A 23,472-nucleotide genomic window follows, 5' to 3' on the forward strand; every position below is an offset into this window, starting at 1 on the left:
TTGCTCCTTCTTTCCTTTAATAGCCTTTATTCGATATATATTATGTGAAATGCACTGTGGAAATAAGGAACGGAATAAAATACAGTATTGTACTGGCAAATGACCTGATTCTATGGTCACTGGATCAGGTTTTGTTACCTTACTATAAACCTGCAAATTATAAATACCTGTCTGTAATTGGAAAGGTCAAAAAGCTGTACTGAAGTTCAAACTATTTATTACAACTGAATTTTTATACAAAATGAATATTTTACAGCAATTAATAAAATCCTTAAGTAAAAACAACTGATATAATTTTCCACATTGTTAAAATGTAGTACCATCTGACCTCTTGGAGGCAAAACAAAATATGAAACGTGTCTTTGTTAAAAAAAAATTTTCAATAGAGTATTCATTCTGAAAGAAAACACAAGCTTAAGAATCTAAATATATAAGTTATTAAGTATAGATTTTTCAAAATCTAAGCATTATTACAACTGAATTTTTATACAAAATGAATATTTTACAGCAATTAATAAAATCCTTAAGTAAAAACAACTGATATAATTTTCCACATTGTTAAAATGTAGTACCATCTGACCTCTTGGAGGCAAAACAAAATATGAAACATGTCTTTGTTAAAAAAAATTTTCAATAGAGTATTCATTCTGAAAGAAAACACAAGCTTAAGAATCTAAATATATGTTATTAATTATGTATAGATTTTTCAAAATCTAAGCATTATATAATATATGCCAGTCATTTCTTAAAGATGGATACTTCTGTTTTGCACATGCCTTTTGTTCCATTTTAATTACATTTTGATTACTACAACACATAGGGAGAGAAAAAAAATTAATGTGAAAACTGTACACTTAGGTTTCTCATGTGGCTCACCATAATGGCAAACCAAGAAAGGAAATGGCTTTCTGAAACGGAAGTGAGGTTAGCTACTAAATGTTTCTTAAACCTTTCCCATTAACTTCCCAATGTTCCAAAGGGAATTATAACACTACATTTTAATTATGCAAAGGGAATTATTTGAAATTTGTTCTATTCCTTCTTTCTCCATCAACCCTTCTCCTCCTCCATTAGAAAATGTGTTGTGTGAATATATACCTACAATTGCATACTTAAAGTATAATCCTAAATTGTGTAATAATATTTAAAAAAACCCCACAAAATCCTTGGGTGCCTGGGTGGCTCAGTTGGTTAAGTGTATGACTTGATTTCAGCTCAGGTCATGACCTCAGAGTCATGAAATTGAGCCCCACATCAGGCTATGCGCTGGGGGTGGAGCTGCTTAAGATTCTCCCTCTCCCTCTGTCCCTACCCCTGCTTGAGCATTGGCTCTGAAAAACAAAAAGCAAAACAAACACAAAGTCCTGGAGTGCCAGAGTGGTTTAGTGGGTTAAGTGTTTGCCTTTACATGATCCTAAGGTCTGGGAATCAAGCTCCACAATAGGCTCCCTGCTCAGCGAGGAGTCTGCTTCTCCCTCTCCCTCTGCACCTCCCCCAGCTCATGCTCTCTCTGTCTCTCAAATAAGATCTTAAAAATAAATAAAAATAAAAATTCAAAATCCTAACATGATGCATACTGTCATAAGAACTCAGTTTAGCAAAATTATCTCTGTATTCTCCTTTGTAAATATAAGGCGTGCTTCAGTGACAGGGTTGCATCAAATTCTCTACAGCCCAATTAAATCAAATTAAAAATGTAGTACAGTTTAGTGATCAAGAGTGGTACCTCTTAAAAAAAAAAAAAAGAGTGGTACCTCTGGCCTAGAGTACTACCTATGTGACCTCCCTTGGGTATGTTCTCATAGTTACAGAAAGATCTAGGAGCTTCAAAAGGCCCAGGGAAAAAAGTAAAGACATATTTATAATCTCTCTGTGCCTCATCTATAAAACAAGGATAATAGCAGTAGTTACCACACAGGACTACTATGAGGATCAAAGAATTACTATGTAAAGTAATGCCCACATGTAGGGAGCACCCAGGAGGTATCACTTAGGAGTAGAAGTAGTACTATGAACAGTAGAATGATTTTCACTCTCTGTTGTAGACACTTCTTTCAGCAAAAGTATATCTTACCCTATGCTGCATAAATGAAAATTAGAGATGGTTCTGATTATTTTTTGTTTCTTGTCATTCTTTTGTCTCTTAATTTCTAAAAATTATACTTTGATTTCTCCCATTCTTCTTTTTCTTAGACTTTCTAACCTTCTCTAACAATCCATATAACTTCTTATAAAACTGCTAATATCTAGAAGCAGGAAGTGAAGGTATATTAATATAATTAGGTATTCTTTCCCCAAATATCTTTATTGTCTCTGATTATTAAAGTAATACATGCTCATTATAAAACATTCAGATAATTTAGTAAATTATGAAGAAGGAAATGAAAAAACTGCCTCTAAATTCCACTACCTATAAATAACTATTGCTAAATGACATAAAAAACATTTTGCTGGCAGTCATTCTGGACTTTTTTCTATGCATAAATATACACAGAATACAAAGTGTACACATAGACATAGATGCCTAGAAGATATATCATATATAGTCTGATGATCTTTTACATTTAATGATAACAGACAGCATATCTTTCCACGTCAGTACTGCAAACTCATAATATATTAATGGCCATGCAGTATTTCATTATGTGAACATATCAAATTCTACGTAACTATTTCTTTTTCCTACTTTCTTGAGACTTTTCATTTGTTGAGTCCCCATAGAGGGGCTTGATTTGGCTCTAATTCATTGATAGCTTCTATAGCTGTATATCTAGTGTCCAGTAACATAAACATAAAATTCTGACTCCAAAAAAGAATACAGATAAAAATATTTCACATCTTTGGCTATTAGAAACATTCTGAATTTGACAACAAAAACAAAAAATAAGTAAGACTACTTCAAACTAAAATGCTTCTACAGAGCAAAAGAAACAAACCATGAACAATGAAAAGGCAACCTACAGAGTGGGAGAAAATGCTTGCATATCATATATCTGATAATATCCAAAATATACAAAGAGCTCATACAACTCAATAGCAAACAAATATAAAAGAATCTAATTTAAAAAGTGGACATAGGAAAAAATAAGTAAAAAATGTGAAGAGGATGTGAATAGTATTTTTTCTAAAGACTACATACAGATGGCCAACAGGCACATAAAAAGGTGCTCAACACCACTCATCATCAGGCAAATGCAAATGAAAACCACAATGAGATATCACCTCACAACTATTAGAATAGCCATTATCAAAAATACAATAAATAGAGGTGGCTGGCTAGGTCAGTCAGTAGAGCATGCAATTCTTGATCTCAGGGTTGTGAGTTCTAGCCCCATGTTTGGTACAGAGATTACTTAAAAATAAAATCTTTAAGGGGATCCCTGGGTGGCTCAGCGGTTTGGCGCCTGCCTTTGGCCCAGGGCGCGATCCTGGAGTTCCAGGATCGAGTCCCACGTCGGGCTCCCAGCATGGAGCCTGCTTCTCCCTTTCCCTCTGCCTGTGTCTCTCTCCCCCTCTCTCTCTGTGTCTTTCATGAATAAATAAAATATTAAAAAAAAAAGGAATGTAGATTGCTACATAGCAACTATGGAAAGCAATATGGAGGTTCCTCAAAAAATTAAAAATAGAACTATCATATGATACAGCAATTCTACTTTTGGGTATTTATTTCTGAAGGACATGAAAACACTACCTTGAAAAGATACCTATACCCTCATGATCACTGCAGCATTATATACAACGGCCAAGACATGGAAACAACCTGTATCCACCAAGGGATAAATGGATAAAGAAAACGGGGTATGTGTAGGTGTACTTATGGATTATTAATCATTCATAAAAATAAAAAGGAGATCCTGCCATTAGTGACGACATGGATGGACCTTGAGTGCATTCTACTAAGTGAAATAAGCCAGACAGAGAAAGACAAACACTTTATAATCATATTTATATGTGGAATAAAAGAAACAACCAAAACCACCCAAACTAAAAAACTGAATTTAGGGATACAAAGAACAGACTGGCAGTTGGTGGGGAGAGGAGATGGTAAAGGTGGTCAAAAAGTACAAATTTTCAGTTATAAAACAAATAAGTCCTGGTAGTGTACAGCATGGTGACTATAATTAATAATACTATGTTGTGCATTTGAAAGTTGTTAAGAGAGCAGATTCTCATCACGGGAAAAAAGGTTTATAACTGCAGTGGCAATGGATGTTACCTAAATAAAGTGTGGTTATCACTTTGCAATATATACATATATCAAGTCATTATGTCGTACACCTGAAACTAATGTCATGTGTCAATTAAACTACAATAAAAAAAAAGAAACATCCTGATCCCATTCATTCCAAGGAAATACGGAATCTCTCAATTGTAGAAAATTACAAGCTACAAGAATAAAAGCTAAAAAGTTCAGCAGTTATGAAGCCTTAGCCATGGCAGGCAGAAAGAATTCTAAGGATTTTTTTTCCTAATTAAACATACTTCACGTCTACAATCTGAAGTCTGACCAAGTCTATTTGTGAGGAAAATTAAAGACTAGAGCAATTGTTGCTTTGTAAAAGAAATCATTAGAAGCATGTAAATACTTCATTTCATATATAAATGGGTCTCTTTTAATAAATTCTCAGGAATATCTAAAACACAATATGAGGTACATGTACACGAAAACTGTCACACAATTTCTCTAATGAAATGAACTTTCTGGAAGGTGATAAAGTCAGTCTAATACACTGTTCCAGGAGGTCTTCATTAAATGTGTTCTTATAGTGGTTCTCCAAAAAGGTTACACACACACACACACACACACACACACACACACAGAATATTCTAAAAGCTGAAGAATCTTGCTTTTAGGAATGGAAGAAGTAGCTTGCGATTTTGCAATTTCAGGGTATATTCAGTTTCAACTAAATGAAAGAAGATATATTCAAAATGTTCTTTGAGAACTTTAGTTGACTAGAGGGAACTTAAATCTTACATTACAATTAGTTTTACCAATTGTTTGAAATGAAATTTCCCATCTGAGCATAAAGTATTAGACAAGCAACTTTCCTTGGTGTGGCACTATTAAAATCTATACATGAAGATACAAAGTTTCAATTTGAGGGCATAAATCATCAGTTCTTCTGTTCTCATACTTAGATGACTATAGCCTACGGCTGAATGGTATACTCATTTTTCTCTGCAACTAAACAAGGTAAATAAATGTGATATATTGGCACATCACCCCACCACTCTGCATATGGTGCACATTAAGGTTGTATTCATTTGCCATATGAATATAATTCCTTTTACCACATCTACTATTAGTTACAAGCAGTAAATACAGAGTTGTTTTGCTGGAACTCAAGGGCCTGCATTACATCATGGAGCACTAAACATCCTGGACCTTCTGGAGAATTTCATAAACGTAGTTTAATGTCACCTGAACTTGAATACTGCCAACATACTGCTTCAAACCCAAGTTGATGAATTCTTCAAGAAAAAAAGAAAAATACAGGGCAGTCTTGGTGTTAGTGCAACAGTGTACGCCAAAAGTCAGACCACAAGGAAAGCTCTTGATGAGGTAAATACAGGAACTCATGCTCTAGACAAAGAATCAGATCAAGAGTCATAGCCCAGGTTTCAAGCCACAGTTGATTCAAGCTTTGCTTTCATATTCAGAATCAAGTGAACATAAGGTTAAAATATCCAAACAGTTTTCCTCCAGTGTAGTTTAATGAAGATCTGGGATCGAGAAGATAAGAGTCTGTCTCATGACAAACTGATGCTTTGTTTCGTTGGGCATAGGTTGTTTACTTTTTCCTTAAACAATAAATTTCTTATAAATATCCAATTCTATGCTAGGGTGGGGAAAAAGAAGGAGGAAAGTGATTTCTTTTACAAATGTATATAGTTCAACACAAATGTACGTATCTTGGCATCTGTAACCCATAAATAATCTATCACAGACAATTAAAAGCAAAGTACACCTGACTTAATCAAGTAGTGATTTTCAAATTTACCAGTATTAAGTCCCTGAGTACATCCAGCAGATGGTGCTCTAGGACACCTACTTACAGAAAGAATACTGTTTATGTTACCTCCAACTATATTTTGGCAAGACAAAGAATAAGGATTTATCAGTAGCTTCAGTAAAACATGTTAGGCTTTATGATAGAAAGAACATAATTCCTAAATATGTGCACAAAAATATACATATGCATAAGCACATGTGCACAGAAGCAATCAGTAAATAATTCACACCTGGACATATAATGATACTACTTTTCTTATAGACTGATGAGTAGTCCATGCATATCAGTGGTATTTATAGTCATATGGCAAGATCATTCTAAATTCATTAAAAAAAAATTTAGAATGCCTTAAAGTTAGAATTCATTTTTAATTATAGCAGGAATGTCTCATTAGGGTGATACTAGTAAAATTAACAACAGTAGGATTTACGGTAATGACTTAAGTGATTGATGAGAGTATAACAAAATGAAGTTTTAGACAGAGAAAAAGCAGGGCAGCTATGGCATACAGTACTTTAAAAAACAGCTCTGTGGTCTGTTAGTGCTAGCCTTATGGTTAATAAAACCTTCTTTCTAATTAATGGTGCTGAAATATTCTTAAAGAACAGAATCTTGTTGTTATGAAAAAAACTTAAATAGTTGTGTTTTTTTTTTTTTTTCAGTAGACGCCATTCCTATAAAGGAGAAAGCTGACATAGATTAGCATGTCTGATTGCAAAGAGGAAAAAAATGCCACCTTTCAATCAAATCAAAAACAGAATGTGAGAATGGAAAAGTACTTTACTGAAATACTATATACACACATACATACAACACCCTCATAGTCAGCAACCATTTGCTTCTCAAGCTAATCAACTGTGGCTTTTAAAAAATTACTCAGAAGCCTGAAAATACTTAATAAGCATTTACTTTTAAAAGCTTAAAATGCATCTAAGTTTATGATCTCGTAATACAATATAAAAATCGTAGATAATAACTATTTTATAAATTTTCATCTTGCTTATAAGATTATTTCCAAGTTTAAAGTATTCAAATGTCAATTGAATGCACTGGGGGACGTTTTCTCCAAAATTTGTGAACATACAGTCTTTATAGCATTATTCTGAGGGGAAAATGAGTGTTTCAGGAAAAGCATTTTGGTGCACAGATTCAGTTCTAAAACACAAAGAGGACGAGGGCAAAGAGAAATGTGCTTCCATGTAGAAAATACCGTTCATGAAAATGTTCTTGGTTAATTTTATTTAAAAATCTACAACTAAATAGAATCATATCTTAATTTCTCTTCTCGGTAAGAAAATTGCATTCCGTAGGAGATAACTATCACAAAACAAAAGAGTCAAAGATGAAAAACTATCTGTTATACAGGAAAACAAGGCTTTTGCCACATAATCTAGGCAGAGTTTATAAAACATGTGCATCCTTTTAAAAGCCCAAGTATAGGTTTTATCCAGTTTGAGTTAGCCTGATTTTGCCCAAGCAATGTGTATTTTAATACTGGATAACATGATTTTTAAAAAATAGTAATAAAGCCGTGAACTTCACAGAGAGCACTATTAGATTTGTGGAAAACGGTGCAGGCATATGACCCTAGGAAGGAAGATTTCTAGCTTATCCTCATGATTTTTGAAAAGCAAAACATACAGACTAAATACTTGAAGGAGACCCTATAAAATGCAAAAAAAAAAAAAAAAAAAAAAAAAGCAATAGCTTAGTTTTCTTGAACTTACCTATTTTCCCATCAAGAAAGAACAAGTCTGTATTCAAAAATTTAAGTTGAGGCATTGTGTGCATTTATAGATCAGGTTGAAATTATATGTTAAAAAAAATAGCGTGGCAGTTTCTTAAAGGTCATTTGTATTGCATTCAAGAGATACAATATAGGAATAAACATAACCTAAAATTCCTCATTTGAAAAGCTCTGACTTCAGCGGCTGCATCGTGGAGACATCAACCAGCCAGAGGCTTATAAAATCCAAACCAGCTTGCGCGAATGTGTAAAACAGTTCACATGCGTGGTAAAAATGTCTTTGTTTTTGTTTTTCATTCTCTTCTGAAAAGCTTAGGCTGGCTTGTTCATTTTTCTATTCTAATGTGTGGAAATTCTCATTATATGAAAAAGTGCCTATTTGTCTTTCACCCAGATTCATCCTTCAAAGCTAAAGCAAAATTAGATTGGGACATCAGACACTATAAAAGGGCCAGAAAGGATTAGGTTCACTTTGAGAAAGGTAATTTAATTTAGTCAAGATACATTACAATTTTCTAAAATTTTTATTAGATATGCTGTTATGTTATTCTTTTTTTTCTTTTCATTACCAGCATTACTAGGGGTTAATGTCCACCACGCTGCAGACAATGAGAGGGTATAGATGAAGTGCTTTATGAAAAATATAACATTATAATGTATACTCTGATGCCAACAAGATGGTGTTTGTGTAGTGATTTATTTGCTCTAAGCATTCCGTGCTTCTGATGACACCTTAAGTCAGTTACTATTGTTGCTTTCATTTAACAGACAAGACAGAAGGACCACAGCAAAGCTCGGAACTTGGATTTGCTTTACTCCAACTCTAGGATTTGGTCAATGCTACTTGATTCATTTTTTTTAGAAGACATGCATGTAAAAACCATCTCTAGGAATGATTTATAAGGTATTTAAATATATATTTCTCCCTTCTGGAAAAGCTGAATATTTCTAGTTTTAGATATACTTTAATTTCTGAAATGTAACCGCCATCACATGGAAGTGTAGCTAATAAGCCTTTGGCTACTTCTCAGAGTACACGTTGGTAATGACCATGTATAACATAGGACACAATTAAGTCAAGGAAGTAAAAAAAAACCAAAAAAACAAAACATTTTTTTCTTGTGTTTGGAATATTTTACGTGCATGAGACACGTTGTTTTAAGGCAAGAGAAAGTTCTTCCTAAATACTTTTAGCTAAGTAACAAATTGTATATTTATTGTTTATGTCAAGCCTAGGTTTGTCTAAGATAATTTACTGAATCTCGATAACTGAATTTATAGACACAGGAAAAAAAGAAATTGAAAGTAGACACTCCTAAAAGGGCAGAAATGAAGAAGGAGCAGAATGTAAGGCTCCATAACGTAAAGAACATAAAGCATTTCTCAAAAGAAAGTGAAGAACAATTCCCCAAGAACAATTTTTTTTAACATGTTTAAAAACTTTTATCATAATTCTATGTAAAATACAGATGTCTATGTAAATATGTGAAAGACACACATGGACACATTATCCTCTCATTTAAACGCATACACTGAAGTTTGACTTGAGCACAAAGACTGTATAACCCAAAGCATCACAGCCTTAAAGTTATTTTTTGTATCCTATTTGTATAGGGAATCATCTCTGATTGGAGTGACATAAGAAATATACCTTAGAGGATTTAATAAAAATTGTGCTTACCTATCACACAAAACAAAAAAGCATAAACAGCTTTTAGAAAATATTTTATAAAATATTTCCCATAAACAACTTCTACACTGGTTTTTGACTATTTTTTAAACAGTTTTTTAAGCTTATTAAAATAAGCTTATTAAATAGTTTATTAAGCTTATTAAATAGTTTTTTAAGCTTATTAGCACAGCTTTAAGAAGTCAATCCAAAATGTGATGGACTGAAGCATATGTCGACCGTTTCATAATTTGGAGCTAAATGACAGAGTGCTACGGTATTCAGGTAAAGCAATCAGGGACAAACGGTGCTTCCTTAACCAAATACAGTGCAACTTGCTTTAAATTAAGAAACTGTAAATATTTAAGAGCAGTTAAAAACCTCTACCTTATGAAGTAAAAAGCTAAAAAGCTATTCTTGCAGGAACTCTTCAGTGTTGTCATAATCATTTTAATTAAATTCTCATTTTTCAGGTGGTCCCTTTAATTGTTTTTTCCTACTTCTTAATGTGTTTTTCTAAAGCCATTTCTTTTCTGCAGCTGTGTGCGATTGGTTTTAATGGTAGCTGCTTCCTTTTTTGCCTTCTGTGAATTACAATTTTAAATGGTTACACATTTTTTGTTTTACTGCCTTCAGCATAGTTTCATAAAGATGTTTAAGGCTGTTGGTGAACATTTTCATTTCCCATCTGAAAAACCAAGAGCCAATTTGAATATTCCATATTGGCCTTTTATGACCTGTTTTATCTTTTAATATGTAAATGAAAGCATATTTTTTATAAAGACTGGTTTGTTTCCACGAAATTATAATTGTTTTTTTGCTCTCTTACAATATGTATTCAAAAAACAAGATAATATGTGATTGCTCTTTTATGTTATATCATGTTCGTGAATGAAACACCTCTCTTTTATTTGGTGACAGCCATTTCCAATGAGGAACTAGCATTTTCAGGTCATAAGAATAACCTGTACCATGAAAAATGAGATTTTATACTTGGACTTGAATTATCAGTGCTCACAAAATGTTAATAATTGAGAGGCTATCTAGACCTTTCTTAAATTATAACTAGGAAATTAAAACGACTTAATGATTCAATTTCACTTTTACCATGATAAGAAAACATAACTTCACTACAAAATGTTATTATATATCACTTGTAACAGTTTACTTATAAAATAAGTTGTACTTACTGCCTGGGTTATCTCCAATGCCACTGCTTTTTCCATTCCAGTACCAGAGCAAAAGGGTTGCATCACGTGATCCTGAGAGAATGTAGCAATTTCCCCCAATATAGGACTCAGAACGAGTGAGGCAAGTGACCACATCCCAATGGCCAAATACCACTTGAATTAATTTTCCTGAAATACAAAACAATTTTATTTAAAACTGCTATAAAATAATTAAAGAAATTCCACTGACCATTTAACTTATAAAATAATAAAGTCATATTAACTCAATTCTGATGATTCAGATTTTACAATCAAATTTGATCTGGTCTAACCTAAAAGTTTTCATCGAATATTAACAATGACAAAAAGTCAATTGAACAGTGATAATAACATTTTTGAAAAATATAATGTTGAAACTATTTCAACAAACTTAGGACCATGATACCATATCATTATACATGGCTACTATGAATTCCAAATGAATCATGTTTACTGATTAAAGCAGGCCCAGCAGAACTCTTATTTGGAATAATTTCAGCAATTTCGTAAGTTACTCTGTATGATTCAAAGCAAAATAAAACTTAAGAGCCTTGCTTTATAATTCAGTCTTTACTATTACAAACTTGTCTCTGAATTAATAAAGATATAATGTATTTCTCTTTTTTTAACGTGATCTATACAAGGATGATAAAAGTCACTTTGGAGAGTTTCTGTTCTTTTCAAATCAGATTTACATGAACTAAGTTTTGGTAAAAGGACTAATATATTGAGATTACAATTAGAGCTGGGTCATTCTTTCTTTGTCTTGATTCTCTTAATGATAAAAAATATTTGGGGGGTGATGATGGAGTAAGATAATGGCAGTTTATCTAACATTAATGACCGCCAAAGGGAAGAATCCAGTACACTTACTATACATCTCGGGAGGGCTTCGGACACAGATGAATTGTTCACATAACAGTGCCGGAAAAAAAAAGTAAAGCCCCCACTTTGAGAATCTTTGTTTAAAAATCAGATATGGTGTTTATGATTCATACAAACTTGTCTAAAGAATGAAATAGCTAAAGCAGCCCTTCCACTACATCCCTATGGTTTCTAGCTAATATTTTCCTTTGAAATGTCTACAGAATTACAGATGAATGTCACAGAATGTCTACCTCTAATAGCACGAGTTTCTTTTTATTTTTGAAGAAGTGTTCCAGTGGGGTCATATAAATAGAATTAAAATATTCAAGAAAACCACTAAACTGAAAAAAGATTAATATGCCTAAAAAGTTTGTGTTTAATTTGGAAAACATCATAATCTAGTCAAAAGTTTAAGGTCTCATGAGACGCCTGGGTGGCTCAGCGGTTGAGCGTCTGCCTTTGGCTCAGGGCATGATACCGGAGTCCCAGGATCCAGTCCCACATTGGGCTCCCTGCATGGAGCCTGCTTCTCCTCCCTTTCCTATGTCTCTGCCTCTCTCTCTGTGTCTCTCATGAATAAATAAAATCTCTGAAAAAATTAAAACAAAGTTTAAGGTCTCACCTAAGTATTAGCATCTAAGTGTATTTAACTCTTAAGATAATCATAAATATAATTAAAAAAATACTTCCGTTAGTTTTTTTTTAATTCTTGATTTTAGGAAGTCTGAAGCTTATTACAAAAGCTGCAAATTAAAAAATAAAATGCAGAAATATATTTAATTCAGATAAAAGGTCAAATATACTGTTTCCACTTGCAGAGAACCTACTACTAGTAACTTTTTTTTTTTTTTAAGATTTTATTTATTTATTCATGAGAGATACAGAGACACAGGCAGAGGGAGAAGCAGGCTCCATGAAGGGAGCCCGACACGGGACTCGATATCGGTCTCCAGGATCATAACCCAGGCCAAAGGTAGTGTCAAACCACTAAGCCACCAGGGCTGCCCCTACTACTAGTAACTTTAAATTCACATTAATTTCAGTCTCAAATTGCACAACTAATAAAGTGCATTTTTTTCTCCTGTGAATAAGGACTTTAGTAAGACAGGTGTTCTAACTGCTAAAAGTTAAAAATGTGTATTTCTGAATTTCAACCTTTTAATTTGACATCAAAACATTTCATTAAAAAAATTAGCTAATTTTTAGAATTGATACTATCATAAGAATTCAAAGCTTCTTAGAATGAAAACAATGGAAAAGAAAAAGTGCAAATTATTTTTTTAAAAGATTTTATTTATCTATTCATGAGAGACACAGGCAGAGGAAGAAGCAGGCTCCTTGCTGGAAATCTGATGTGGGACTTGATCCCAAGACCCCGGGATCACAACCTGAGCCAAAGGCAGATGCTCAACCACTGAGCCACCCAGGTGCCCCAAGAAAGCACAAATTAAATAGGAAAAGATGTAATCATTTCCACATCATTTCCAATTTAACTGAAGAACAAAGTGGAGAGGTTTAGTGGCAAAATGGGTGGGGTTAGAGTAAAGGCAGGCCTTACAAGGGGTAGGACAAAGTTAGGAAGCTGAATGCACTCTTATTACTGATTAGAAAACTGAAGGTTAAATCAGTGAGTTTTAACTACTGAAAATAACTGAAGACACCATATATCATGTTGATTATGTTTTTGATAACAGAATGTGTATAGTTATTTCTGTCTCAGCCTATACCTAAGTGCAGAGAGCCTGTAAACTCCAGGCATGATTTAAATAGGTTATTGAGGTTAGGCTTATTTAAGATTTGATACCTATCACCTCAGTGGGTTGTAGGAGTAAGAAGGGGAGTGAGTACAATTTTAAGTAGGTACAGGAGGCACCTGGTATGCAGGAAACCCATGTGCTTCCAGAAGGTTTGCAGAAGAACAGCTATTTGCTTGGTGACTTACCCTATTTCCAACTCATGTGAGGACAAAGTGGAAAGATTTAACTATAAAAGTGGGATGAATTAACTAGAGTGGCAGCATGTTCCAAGATTTGTACTTGTTAATTCTCGGTTAAGTCATCCCTCTGTATCTATAATATCAGTGTTGGGAAAATGTATACTCAGTTACTGTGGTTTCTTTTTCCATTACAATTTCCTAGTGCTTTAATTTTTGCCCTCAAAGTTATCACAGTTATTTTCTATTCAACATTACTGCACACCTACTAAGTGTCAGGCACTAGGCCCTTTGACATGTGCATTGCTGTTCAAGAGACATGTAAATAGACATGATCCCTGCCCTCAGAGTATTTAGTGTCTACTGGGGCAGACAGACATTAAACAGACACAAACATATGTAATTATGAACAGTGATAAGTAGTATAAAAGAAAGAAAACAAGATAGAATCAATGAGAATAATGTAGAATGAATTTAGGTTGGGCATCAGGAAGATTGAAATAAGGGAGTGACATTTACATATTTATATCTAAAGCGTTTCATATTTTAATACAAATTAACTTTATTTTCTACAATTTATACTGTGGACTCAACTCTGGAAAACATTATTTTTTTAAGTTTACTTTTTCCTGTTCTGGCAGCCTTCCTCCGCAATATTTGTTATTGCTATGAGGTTGAGGTTCACTCCTCCTAAATAAATCACAGCATATAAATACCTGCTGCTCCTTTTGGTAAATTATTTTCTGATAATCTCATAAGTGTTCCTCAACCTTTATTTTTTGTTTCCTTTAATACCAGTCCACCTCTCCACACACTAATATCAAATATTACCACAAGCACTAGAATATCCCCTTTTTGACAGAACAAATTTTCTAGTTAATGTTTTATTTGACAGCTGTGCTACAAATAAAAAAAATTCAAGCTCAGGACTCTACACCACTGAATCTAAAATGTGGCCTGAAAATAATTCCCACCGCCGAGGGAAGGTTTTATTGTTGCCTCTGCTGTTCTAGTTGTGTCCCGAAAACATGATTTATGTTTAAAGAATTTTCCGTTACAACCATGTTTCTCTCCCCGCCCCCCACCCCACCCTGAATCTAATAAGAGAAGGATTTTTTTTTGGCTTATGTGCTAAAATATAATTGAATTCAACACTTGTGATAGCTTTGCTATTATATATTATTGATCACACAATTTCCCCCTTGCTTCTCTGGCAAACTTAAAGGAGAAAATATTTAATATCCCTATTGTCAAAAAACACAAACACATATTTACCCTAATTGAAATTATTTTAAATAAAACTAGCATCAGAGTTTGTATATAAGATATTAAGATACTAGGACTATCATTTCAGGATTTCTTCATAACTTTTTTTGGCAAGTGTAAATATTTTTAATGTATAAGCTAAATAAGTCCTACTGAAGTTTAAAATAAGGCTACTACTTATAAAAATGTTTTACATACACACACTCGTATATTTTAAAAAACAGTAAAGTGGAAGGTTTTTGGAAAGAGGGGAAGGAATGTCATCTAGTTTATCAAGTCTAATGTAACATGGAAGACATACCAGGAACTCAGTGTTGTAAATTATTTTTCAAAACCAATATTGATAGGTACACCAATAAGACAATATAGTAGAATCACAGAATGTTACATTTGAAGTCAGAAGAGCTGGCTCGAATACCCAGTTTAAAATCACTATTATCTACTATACAAATTTCAGCAAGGCACTAACCTTTCTAAACCTCACTTTTATCATCTGAAAAATGGGGCTAAATATACCTGTTCTATCTAACAGGACTGCTACAAGGCTGAAACAATATCGTGTATATGAAAGAACTCTGTATGAATGTAACAGTAATTTTAATTGTTAGTATTAGATAACAGTGAGGTCAGCTCTACAAATATTAATATTCAGTGCTTTTTAAAAATGACATGGAATGTCAGCAAGCTCAAAAATCCTCAACTGCCAAAGCTGAAGACTGACATTACATACGCTTCCACTTACATATCATTGTAGAAGATGCAAAATTACAGAGATGAAGAATAGTTAAAAAAAAAAAAAGAATAGTTCAGTTGTGTAAGGCTCAGGTGGGGGTAAAAGCTGACTGTAATGGGGCAGTGCAGAGAATTTTTGGTGTGATGGAACTGCTCTGCATTTTCATTGTGGTGGTTCTATAATTCTATAAACTGACCAAACTTAAAGAACTTTAACCCCCCAAATTAATTTTTTTTGTATGTAAATAATAAAATAAGGTTTTAAATGTGTAAAAAACAATAAGCAATCTAAATGCATGTTTAAGAAAATTTTGTAAAGGAATATAACAATTTTAATCTGAATGTTTGTTTAAAAAGGGAGCATAATTTTGTCAAATAATTCTAAGGTTATCATTACCATGATAATGAAAGAAGAGGTTACAATTAAAATTTTATTATTAAGTCAGAGAAAATTCATTATAATAATAAATAATTTTAGAAACACATCAATCTCCATGGCATTTTTTAAGAATTCTAGGAGTTTTAGTCTTTAGTAATCAACCTCATAGACCTTAACAAGTGGTAAGCACCTAATAAATGAGAAAGACTTGAATAATGATATTTTCTTTCTGGACCTACAGAAAGTAGGATGCAAATTATAAGAAAACTAGATCATCAGTTCCATAAAACAAACAAACAAAAAAAAAACCAAAACACAAGATCATGGCAAAAACAACTTCTAGGGTTTATTATATGAACAGTACATATCCAACCTTTTTTCCCTATTTTCTCATGGCTATACAGTACTATCATCAAAATGTGTAAGGACAATGTCCTTGAATAAACAACAATTAATTTTTCAATATATTATACTTACTAAGGCAGAAACATGGACTTACATTCTATAAATATTATTAAATAAGACTGAAAAATGATTTACTATAAAACATTTAATTAACTAGATATTTTGATTAAAAAGAATTTCCTATTCCTGTCACATTTAAGCAAGATATTTGTAGATCCTTGGTTTAGTTGAAGTATCTACTTTCAACAGTATTACTAAGTTCTGATATATTAATATCTAATTTTGATTCTTTCATGCAACTACACATGCACTATAAGTTGACTTCCTCCTCTAACAGTTTCTAAAATACATTATTTTTTAAGATTTTTTTAAAAATTTATTCACGAGACAGAGAGAGAGAGAGAGAGGCAGAGACATAGGCAGCGGGAGAAGCAGGCTCCATGCAGGGAGCCCAATGTGGGACTGGATCCTGGGACTCCGGGATCAGGCCCTGGGGCTGAAGGCAGCGCTAAACCACTGAACCACCTGAGCTGCCTAGTTTCTAAAATACTTTGGAGACTTCATTAAATTTTTCAATTTTTCTCAATGTCCTATATACAAAAATTTATAAACATTTTACTAGATTGCTTCTTCTATAATAATAGTGAGTTGAGCTTGGTTTGTCCCTTAGGGAGATACATGCAAATGAATAAATGGACTTAAACTTTTATATTCTAACAAGAGCTCCTGTCACACATAAAATCAGTAGTCAGCTACTTTCCTTCATGATGGTGTAGCTTTCAGCAAGATTCTATGTAGAGTTGGGAGGAGGCAAGGTATCTGCTACTAAGAAATACATTTAATGAGAATGTCTATTAAGGGAAAAAAGTGAGAAAATACATCTATATGTATGTGCATCTGCTATATGATTGTGCATATACATGTGCATATGGTATTTACATACCTGGATATGATTTCAAATGAATCATTCATTCTGTAAGCATGAGTCATGGGAGACAAACCTACTATAAAAAACTGCCTCTTAAAAACATGCTGAAGTTAACTTAATAGTAGACTATGGAATAGATTTTTACTTAAAAGGGGAAAAGTGTCTCTTCCACATATTATGCATTTTACAACTCTGTAATTTCTAGAAGGAAGATGAAAGAGCATTCTAAGCCTCTCGGTACGACTTTTAGTTAACTTTAGTTCATTGATGAAGAAAATATGTTACCTGTATCTGTAGAGTAGACTCGAAAACTCTTATCCCAGAAGCCACAGATGAGAATATAGCGGTTGTCTGAAGTGATGACAAAGCACTGGGAATGGACTTGAATACTTTGGTCTAAAAGGTCAGTGATTTGCCTCCTGTGCATTCCTGTATTGCTGGCTGTGAGAACAGAGGAAGAAACAAAAATACTACTAAACCCCACACATACAAAAATCCTATAGTTTGTAACACTGAGGGTGGGGAATGAGGGAGGAGAGGCAACACGTTCCAGGATAAGAATATTTGATCTTTAATTTTAAATTTTAAACATAATAATATGTGAAAAACCAAACAGGAAAAGATACCCAGTTGTTGGAAGAATGTGGGGTAGCTAAATTCAACATCTCAGTAAGAAATTCTGCCTAGAGGGAAAAATAATAACATACTACAATTTCAAAATAGTATACAATTCTCAGAACACGCTTTCCAGCTCTTGGGCAGGACCAAACTAGATTACAGTCTCCCGATTGCACCACAGTTAGCTTTGTGTTTCTGACAATCTCATTACATCCATTGTCATGAGAATGGATTCATGTTGTGACAATCTATTACCTTTAACTTTTTGTCACAAGAAAAAGATATTAGAATTTAAATGTTATATATTTGAAACATCGTAGCATCTTGGAGTACTTTGGCTTTAACAGGTCTTTAATTTGACTAGATGTGAACTCCCATTTTCCCTGTTTACAGCTGCACTTGCATGTAAGGAAAGGATAGAATGACTATTTATTAAAGATACTTGTAATTGAAAAAGTCAAAGCACAGCACACTGCCACTTTCTTACTCCTTATGTAAGCAATAAAACAAGACAGTCTGGCAGTGTGTTTTCAAAGTGCTACAGAGCACCTGATACGGGGTTTGTCACAAGGCACAAGGTCAGACACAGAGAGACATCAAGCACATAGGAAGAGTAATAATCCTTTAGAAATACACTATCAAGTATGTCATTATCAGAAAAGGAATTTTCACTGAGATGCCTTTTTTGGAACCATGAGGCCAACCAAAGAGAAAGCTTTGTTTCTAGTGGCCTGAGTTATTTCACCACCAACTTTGATACAAATAGTGGTTCTTATAATAACAGAGGAACTTGATTGTACCAGAAATCAAAACGAATGAAGTAAATTTCTGCATCTGATCATTACATTCATTGTATTATTGTCTTCAGGTTTTTTTGGGGAAAGAAAAATCTCAACCTTTATAAAATGCATTCTTGATAAAAATAAAAAATAGAAAAATATTCATTGTACATAACAACTAAGTATGGCCAATCTAAGAGAAGGCTCAGAAAGTAATGCAGAAGAAAAAAAAGTGTTCAAAATACTTCCCAGTGCTGTACTGGAACTACTGGAGACAGAAATAAACTTTTCTTTCCTTATGGCAAACATGACATAGCAAATGTATGCGTAGATACAGTGCAAGCTTCTGCTAGCCTCTGTCTACACGACTTAACCATGTAAGATTATTAGATAACTATTTGATAATAGGCTTCATATACTTTTGGAGGATTAATGAACTAGAAAGTGATAGCAGTAGTAAAAAGGGTAGAATTCTATTTGGGGATCACTCCTCTGCTACCTCCTTCCCACACAAAGAGAAGTTGCTGGCAAATGAAAAAAAGCTTTTATGGGTATCATAGTGCATCAGAGAGAGACATTAGTGTCTACCGCAGTGAAGCTGTGTGGTACAACTTAGATCTTTTATTCCAAGAAATCTAGCAATTTAAAGAAAGACAAGGTATGTAGTACTTTCTGTACTGGTTACTACAATACTTCATTCCAAGTGAAAACTGTAAAAGTGTTTATTTTTGTTACCATTTATAGGACTTTAGCTTTTATGATACAAACTTTCACTGGTCTTTGGCTTTTTCTTTGTTTTTGTTTTTTGGAGCGCATGGTCTCTTAAGAGGATCTCACTTCACAGTTCTGGGTACATGCATAAGTTTGAATTGAGTGACCACAATGTACCCACCATGGGTAAAGGCTGATGCCCTTTCAGCATTCAGATGAATGATTTTCTAAGTAAGTGCTTACCTGTAATTTAATATTGCACCCCCCCACCCCAATCCATCCATCCATCCATCCATCCATCCATCCATCCATCCAATCTATATAACCTATCTCACAACTGCCTTTCCTTTATCTCAATGTCTCCTGAGATTCAGTACTGAAGGTATTTTTATTTAATGAAAATTAGGTATATTTGTCTAGATAAGCAGTCTTCAAACTGGGGCATGCATACCCGTGGCAGGAGGGTGATATAAGATTTCCCAAGGGATAAACAGGCACAGATGGTTTTAAGGGAATCAATTTCTAGTTCCTCAACTTTTATGCTCTCTTCTCTGAAATAGATGTGCCTGAGAACTCTCCTATGAGTTTTCCTTTCTTATATCCCTTTTTGCATGCTCTTCCTCCACTAAATAAAATAAAGGCATATTTCTTTCCTATCTAGAATCTTACTATAGTACTTTATCTCAGGGTATAAAAATCTCTTGAGATGCAAAGAAAGGGACAACTCAAAATACTGATGTGAGGCTGAGAATGCCAAGGTATCAAATCATTCTGCAGGGCAGGTGGTTTCCAATTCACTGCTTTCAATAAAGTGGAAGGAGGATCTAATCATGATGTCAATTGATAGATCATTAAAAATAAATTTCAATGATAGATTGCTAAAATGATCATTTAATGATAGACCATGAAAATAATTCTTAATAATAGATTACTATATAAATTGTCACATAACTCAGAAAGAGTTAAAAGATTTGAGTGATGTTGTTAAAACAAAATTCTTTCCTTTCACATCTATTTTCTTATGTAACTTTCCTTACAGATTCCACCTACTGAAAAAAGAAAAGGATAGAATCATTGACAAATCTTGTCTCATTCAGCAGCAAATAACATTCATTCATAAATACTTGAGCAAAGGGGGAGGAGGAGGAGGAGGAAGCCTTATCCATTTCATTAAAGGTGTATTTCCAATAAGTGATTTGTTTTTATGTTTAATAATATTTATTAAAATTTATGATTTTAATAAGTGTGTATTAATAGTATTTGTAATGATAACTCAGTGCAGATTAGTTTTTAGAAAAACTGAGTCTTATGATCATAGGAAATTTTAACATTTGAATTTATATACCTATGTTTAATTTTTCATATATTTTTACTGCTGAAAAGTATAATAAGGTAATCAATTTTGAGAAGTTAAAATTGTGTAGAAATATGATAAAAATATAAATTTAAGATGGAAAAGGAATATAAAGTTGTCAACTGTTAAAAGCTTTTTTTATGCATTTTTTTAAAAACAGAAAATGGTGACTATCAATTCGCTTTGATATTTAAAATCCATTGTATATATTTAGAATTTCATATGCTATGCAAGAAACAATAACCTTTGCAACTATATAAACTTGTGATAAAAACTTTCAGAGGCTACATTAAAAATACAAGAGAATGTACATGATTTTAAACAATATTTTAGGAGATACAAGAGCAAATAGTCTGGTGACCAATTATGTAGAGTAGGGAAGAAAACTACGGCCTGTGCCTGGTTTTGTATATAAAGTTTTATTGGAATACGGAAATACTCATTTGTTTATATATTGTTTATGGCTGGTTTTGTGCTATAACAGAATTAAGTAGTTGTGTCTGAGACGTTATGGTCTACAAAGCCTAAAATATTTACGATCTGGCTCTTTACCAAAATGTTTACCCACGCCTGGTCTAAAGGGTGACAGTTGTTGAAATCATTTAATTAGACTTGACTATAGGATATTCATTGTCAAGTTTTAAGGCAAACAGTGATTTATACTTCATAAGTAATGCTTTGAAATGACTTATCAAATGGACTTTATTTTCCTGACTTTTAAAACTTTATCCAAGTGAACATTTTATTTTTTTAATATATGGCAAATCATATGTACTGAAAGCAAAAGATGATTTAGGAATCATAGTAGTATTTATCCTTGCTATGGGTAATTCCTTCTTAGATTTCTGCTTAAATGTGGGGGACTGATAAGTGAATCAGTTTTGAGCTTAAAGTTATTTCAGTTCATCTTGATAGTTCATTTGCAAATGGTAGCTACTGAAACATTCAGTGCTACTGAAACAATGGTTTTAAAGACAAAAAAGGTGACCTACACTTAGGGAACACCTTGGATTTTAAAATAATAAATCAGCTTATTCATTTGCTTTATTTAAAAATTTAAAAATTTTAAGTGCAGGGAAATTTAACAAAATTACCAGCTACACAAAATTACAATGCTGCACATTGGCAGCATACCCGTACAACTAGGCAATTACGTTTTTCTTCTAAAAGTTGCTGAATAACATCTTTTATAACAAGAAATGTTAATATGTTAATATCAGTAACATTCTTGGTGAAGCTGTATTTGAAATCCCCACCCACAAGAATGAAAAATGCTAAACTAGAGATTTCAACTAACTGACTCAAAAAGCACAGAAGGAATTAAATATTTGAAGTCATCTGCTACAGATGCTCATTTCATCCCAAAGGCTCTTCCTGGTCTCCTCCCTTTTCCTTTTTTCCCCCTTGAACAAATTTAACCTCCAATGGCAATTTATTGGGCTGTAGGACCATAGGAAAATGAATACAAATATCTTAACACTGCCATTGGCTGGGCAATATATTTCAACTTCGAAACTGCTCTGCAATTGCACATTAATCCCCTCAGACTGAACAGAGGGTCCAGGAAGAAAGGATTGATCTCCTTTAATGATGAAACCCTGGCACTGCAGTTTTATTTTTCACAACACAGTGCTGCTAAGAACCCCACTGTTATTATGAAAATTTCCCTAGCAAAGGAGCTCCATCACATTACCGGTGCACCAATTCATCATAACGTGCCTCGCTCCTGCTCATCAACAAGTCTGAGTGATGAAAAGATCCAATATTATCCTGACAGTACTTCATGCGCATTCTCAATCACACATTATTACAGCATCCATATTAATTTTCAGTGACACGCGTCCTAGGCCTGTTCAAATTAGGCAAACCAACGAGGGGGAGTTGATGAAATACCAGCATAGCCACAGCTCATTGCATTCCAATTTGCATGCAAATGGTTTATCAGGAAAATTCCATTCCCAGCAACCAGCAAGTGAAAAACAACTGTAATCTACACTTCAGGGCCACCATACAGAGCTTAATGAATCGCAAAGAGAGAAAGAAGTGACAGACCTATGAGAGGATCGATTTCCACTGGCAGCTGGTATGGCTGGTCTTGTACTGCACCTTGATGAGCTGGAATTCACAAAAGATTTAAAAAAAAAGCATTATTTTTCATATACTAAACTATATAACAATGCTAAAGTCAAGTCTTACGTAGAATTGTTTCCAACCTCCAAATCTCTCATATACTTTGGTGAAATTTGAAGAAAAAAAAATCCAGGTGCTTTTATGGCTAGCTTATGAAACATTTATTTTAGATTAGTGCTGTTCTGAACATGTGCCATCAGCAGTGGCTCCAGTCCTAGGCCATAAGCTATAGCAGATGCTTGACTGGCAACCTCTGATGCTGCAACAAAACAAAATTAAGTGGTAAAGCGCGCTGAAAACAAAATGTGACAACCATCTGCTGACTGTAGCAAATACTGTTTTTTTGTTACTTCTTAAAAAGGCAGTTTTGAATGCTACAGCACAAAGGATCCACAAAAACGTCAATTTATGATGGAGAAAGGGAAAGCTCTAAGTCAGGGAACATTTAATGTTTCATCCATCACTTAAAACCAATCAATTGAAAGTTTGAATAAAAATAAAGAAAGCTATCCGCAGATAAATGTTTTAGTTAAATGCATTTGGCTGAAATATTTTCTTCAAGATTGGATTGAGGTTTTTAAGAAAAGTTTTATTAATATTTAATATTTCCATGGTTTCAATTTAAAAATATTCTGAGAAGCAAATGAATAACAAAAATCAATCCATACTAAGAATAGTTTGTTCAATTCTCAAAATGGTTCTAAAGATTCCTGCATAGTTATTTTGTAA

General features: G+C 33.4%; 2 protein-coding genes across 13 annotated transcripts in view; one reads left to right on the top strand and one right to left on the bottom strand.

The window, feature by feature from the left end:
• DCLK2 (doublecortin like kinase 2) overlaps positions 1-23,472 on the top strand; it is a 245,858-nt gene that overhangs the window by 171,398 nt on the left and 50,988 nt on the right. Inside the window, exon 17 of one of the 2 annotated variants that reach the window (XM_077846340.1) lies at positions 8,533-8,668. The exons of the other annotated variant lie outside the window; for it this stretch is intronic. Coding sequence (XP_077702466.1) covers positions 8,533-8,667 — 135 coding nt within the window. The 3' untranslated portion in view covers position 8,668. Of the gene's footprint in view, positions 1-8,532; positions 8,669-23,472 lie in introns of those variants that run through there. 2 annotated transcript variants of the gene reach the window in all.
• LRBA (LPS responsive beige-like anchor protein) overlaps positions 1-23,472 on the bottom strand; it is a 721,151-nt gene that overhangs the window by 17,145 nt on the left and 680,534 nt on the right. For all 11 annotated transcript variants that reach the window (XM_077846317.1, XM_077846318.1, XM_077846323.1 and 8 more), the window contains 3 exons: positions 22,666-22,728; positions 17,437-17,592; positions 10,624-10,791 (listed from right to left, as the gene is read on the bottom strand). In XM_077846317.1, coding sequence (XP_077702443.1) covers positions 10,624-10,791; positions 17,437-17,592; positions 22,666-22,728 — 387 coding nt within the window. The remainder of the gene's footprint in view (positions 1-10,623; positions 10,792-17,436; positions 17,593-22,665; positions 22,729-23,472) is intronic.

Source organism: Canis aureus, chromosome 13 (genome assembly GCF_053574225.1).
Source record: "Canis aureus isolate CA01 chromosome 13, VMU_Caureus_v.1.0, whole genome shotgun sequence".
Taxonomy (NCBI): Eukaryota; Metazoa; Chordata; class Mammalia; order Carnivora; family Canidae; genus Canis; species Canis aureus.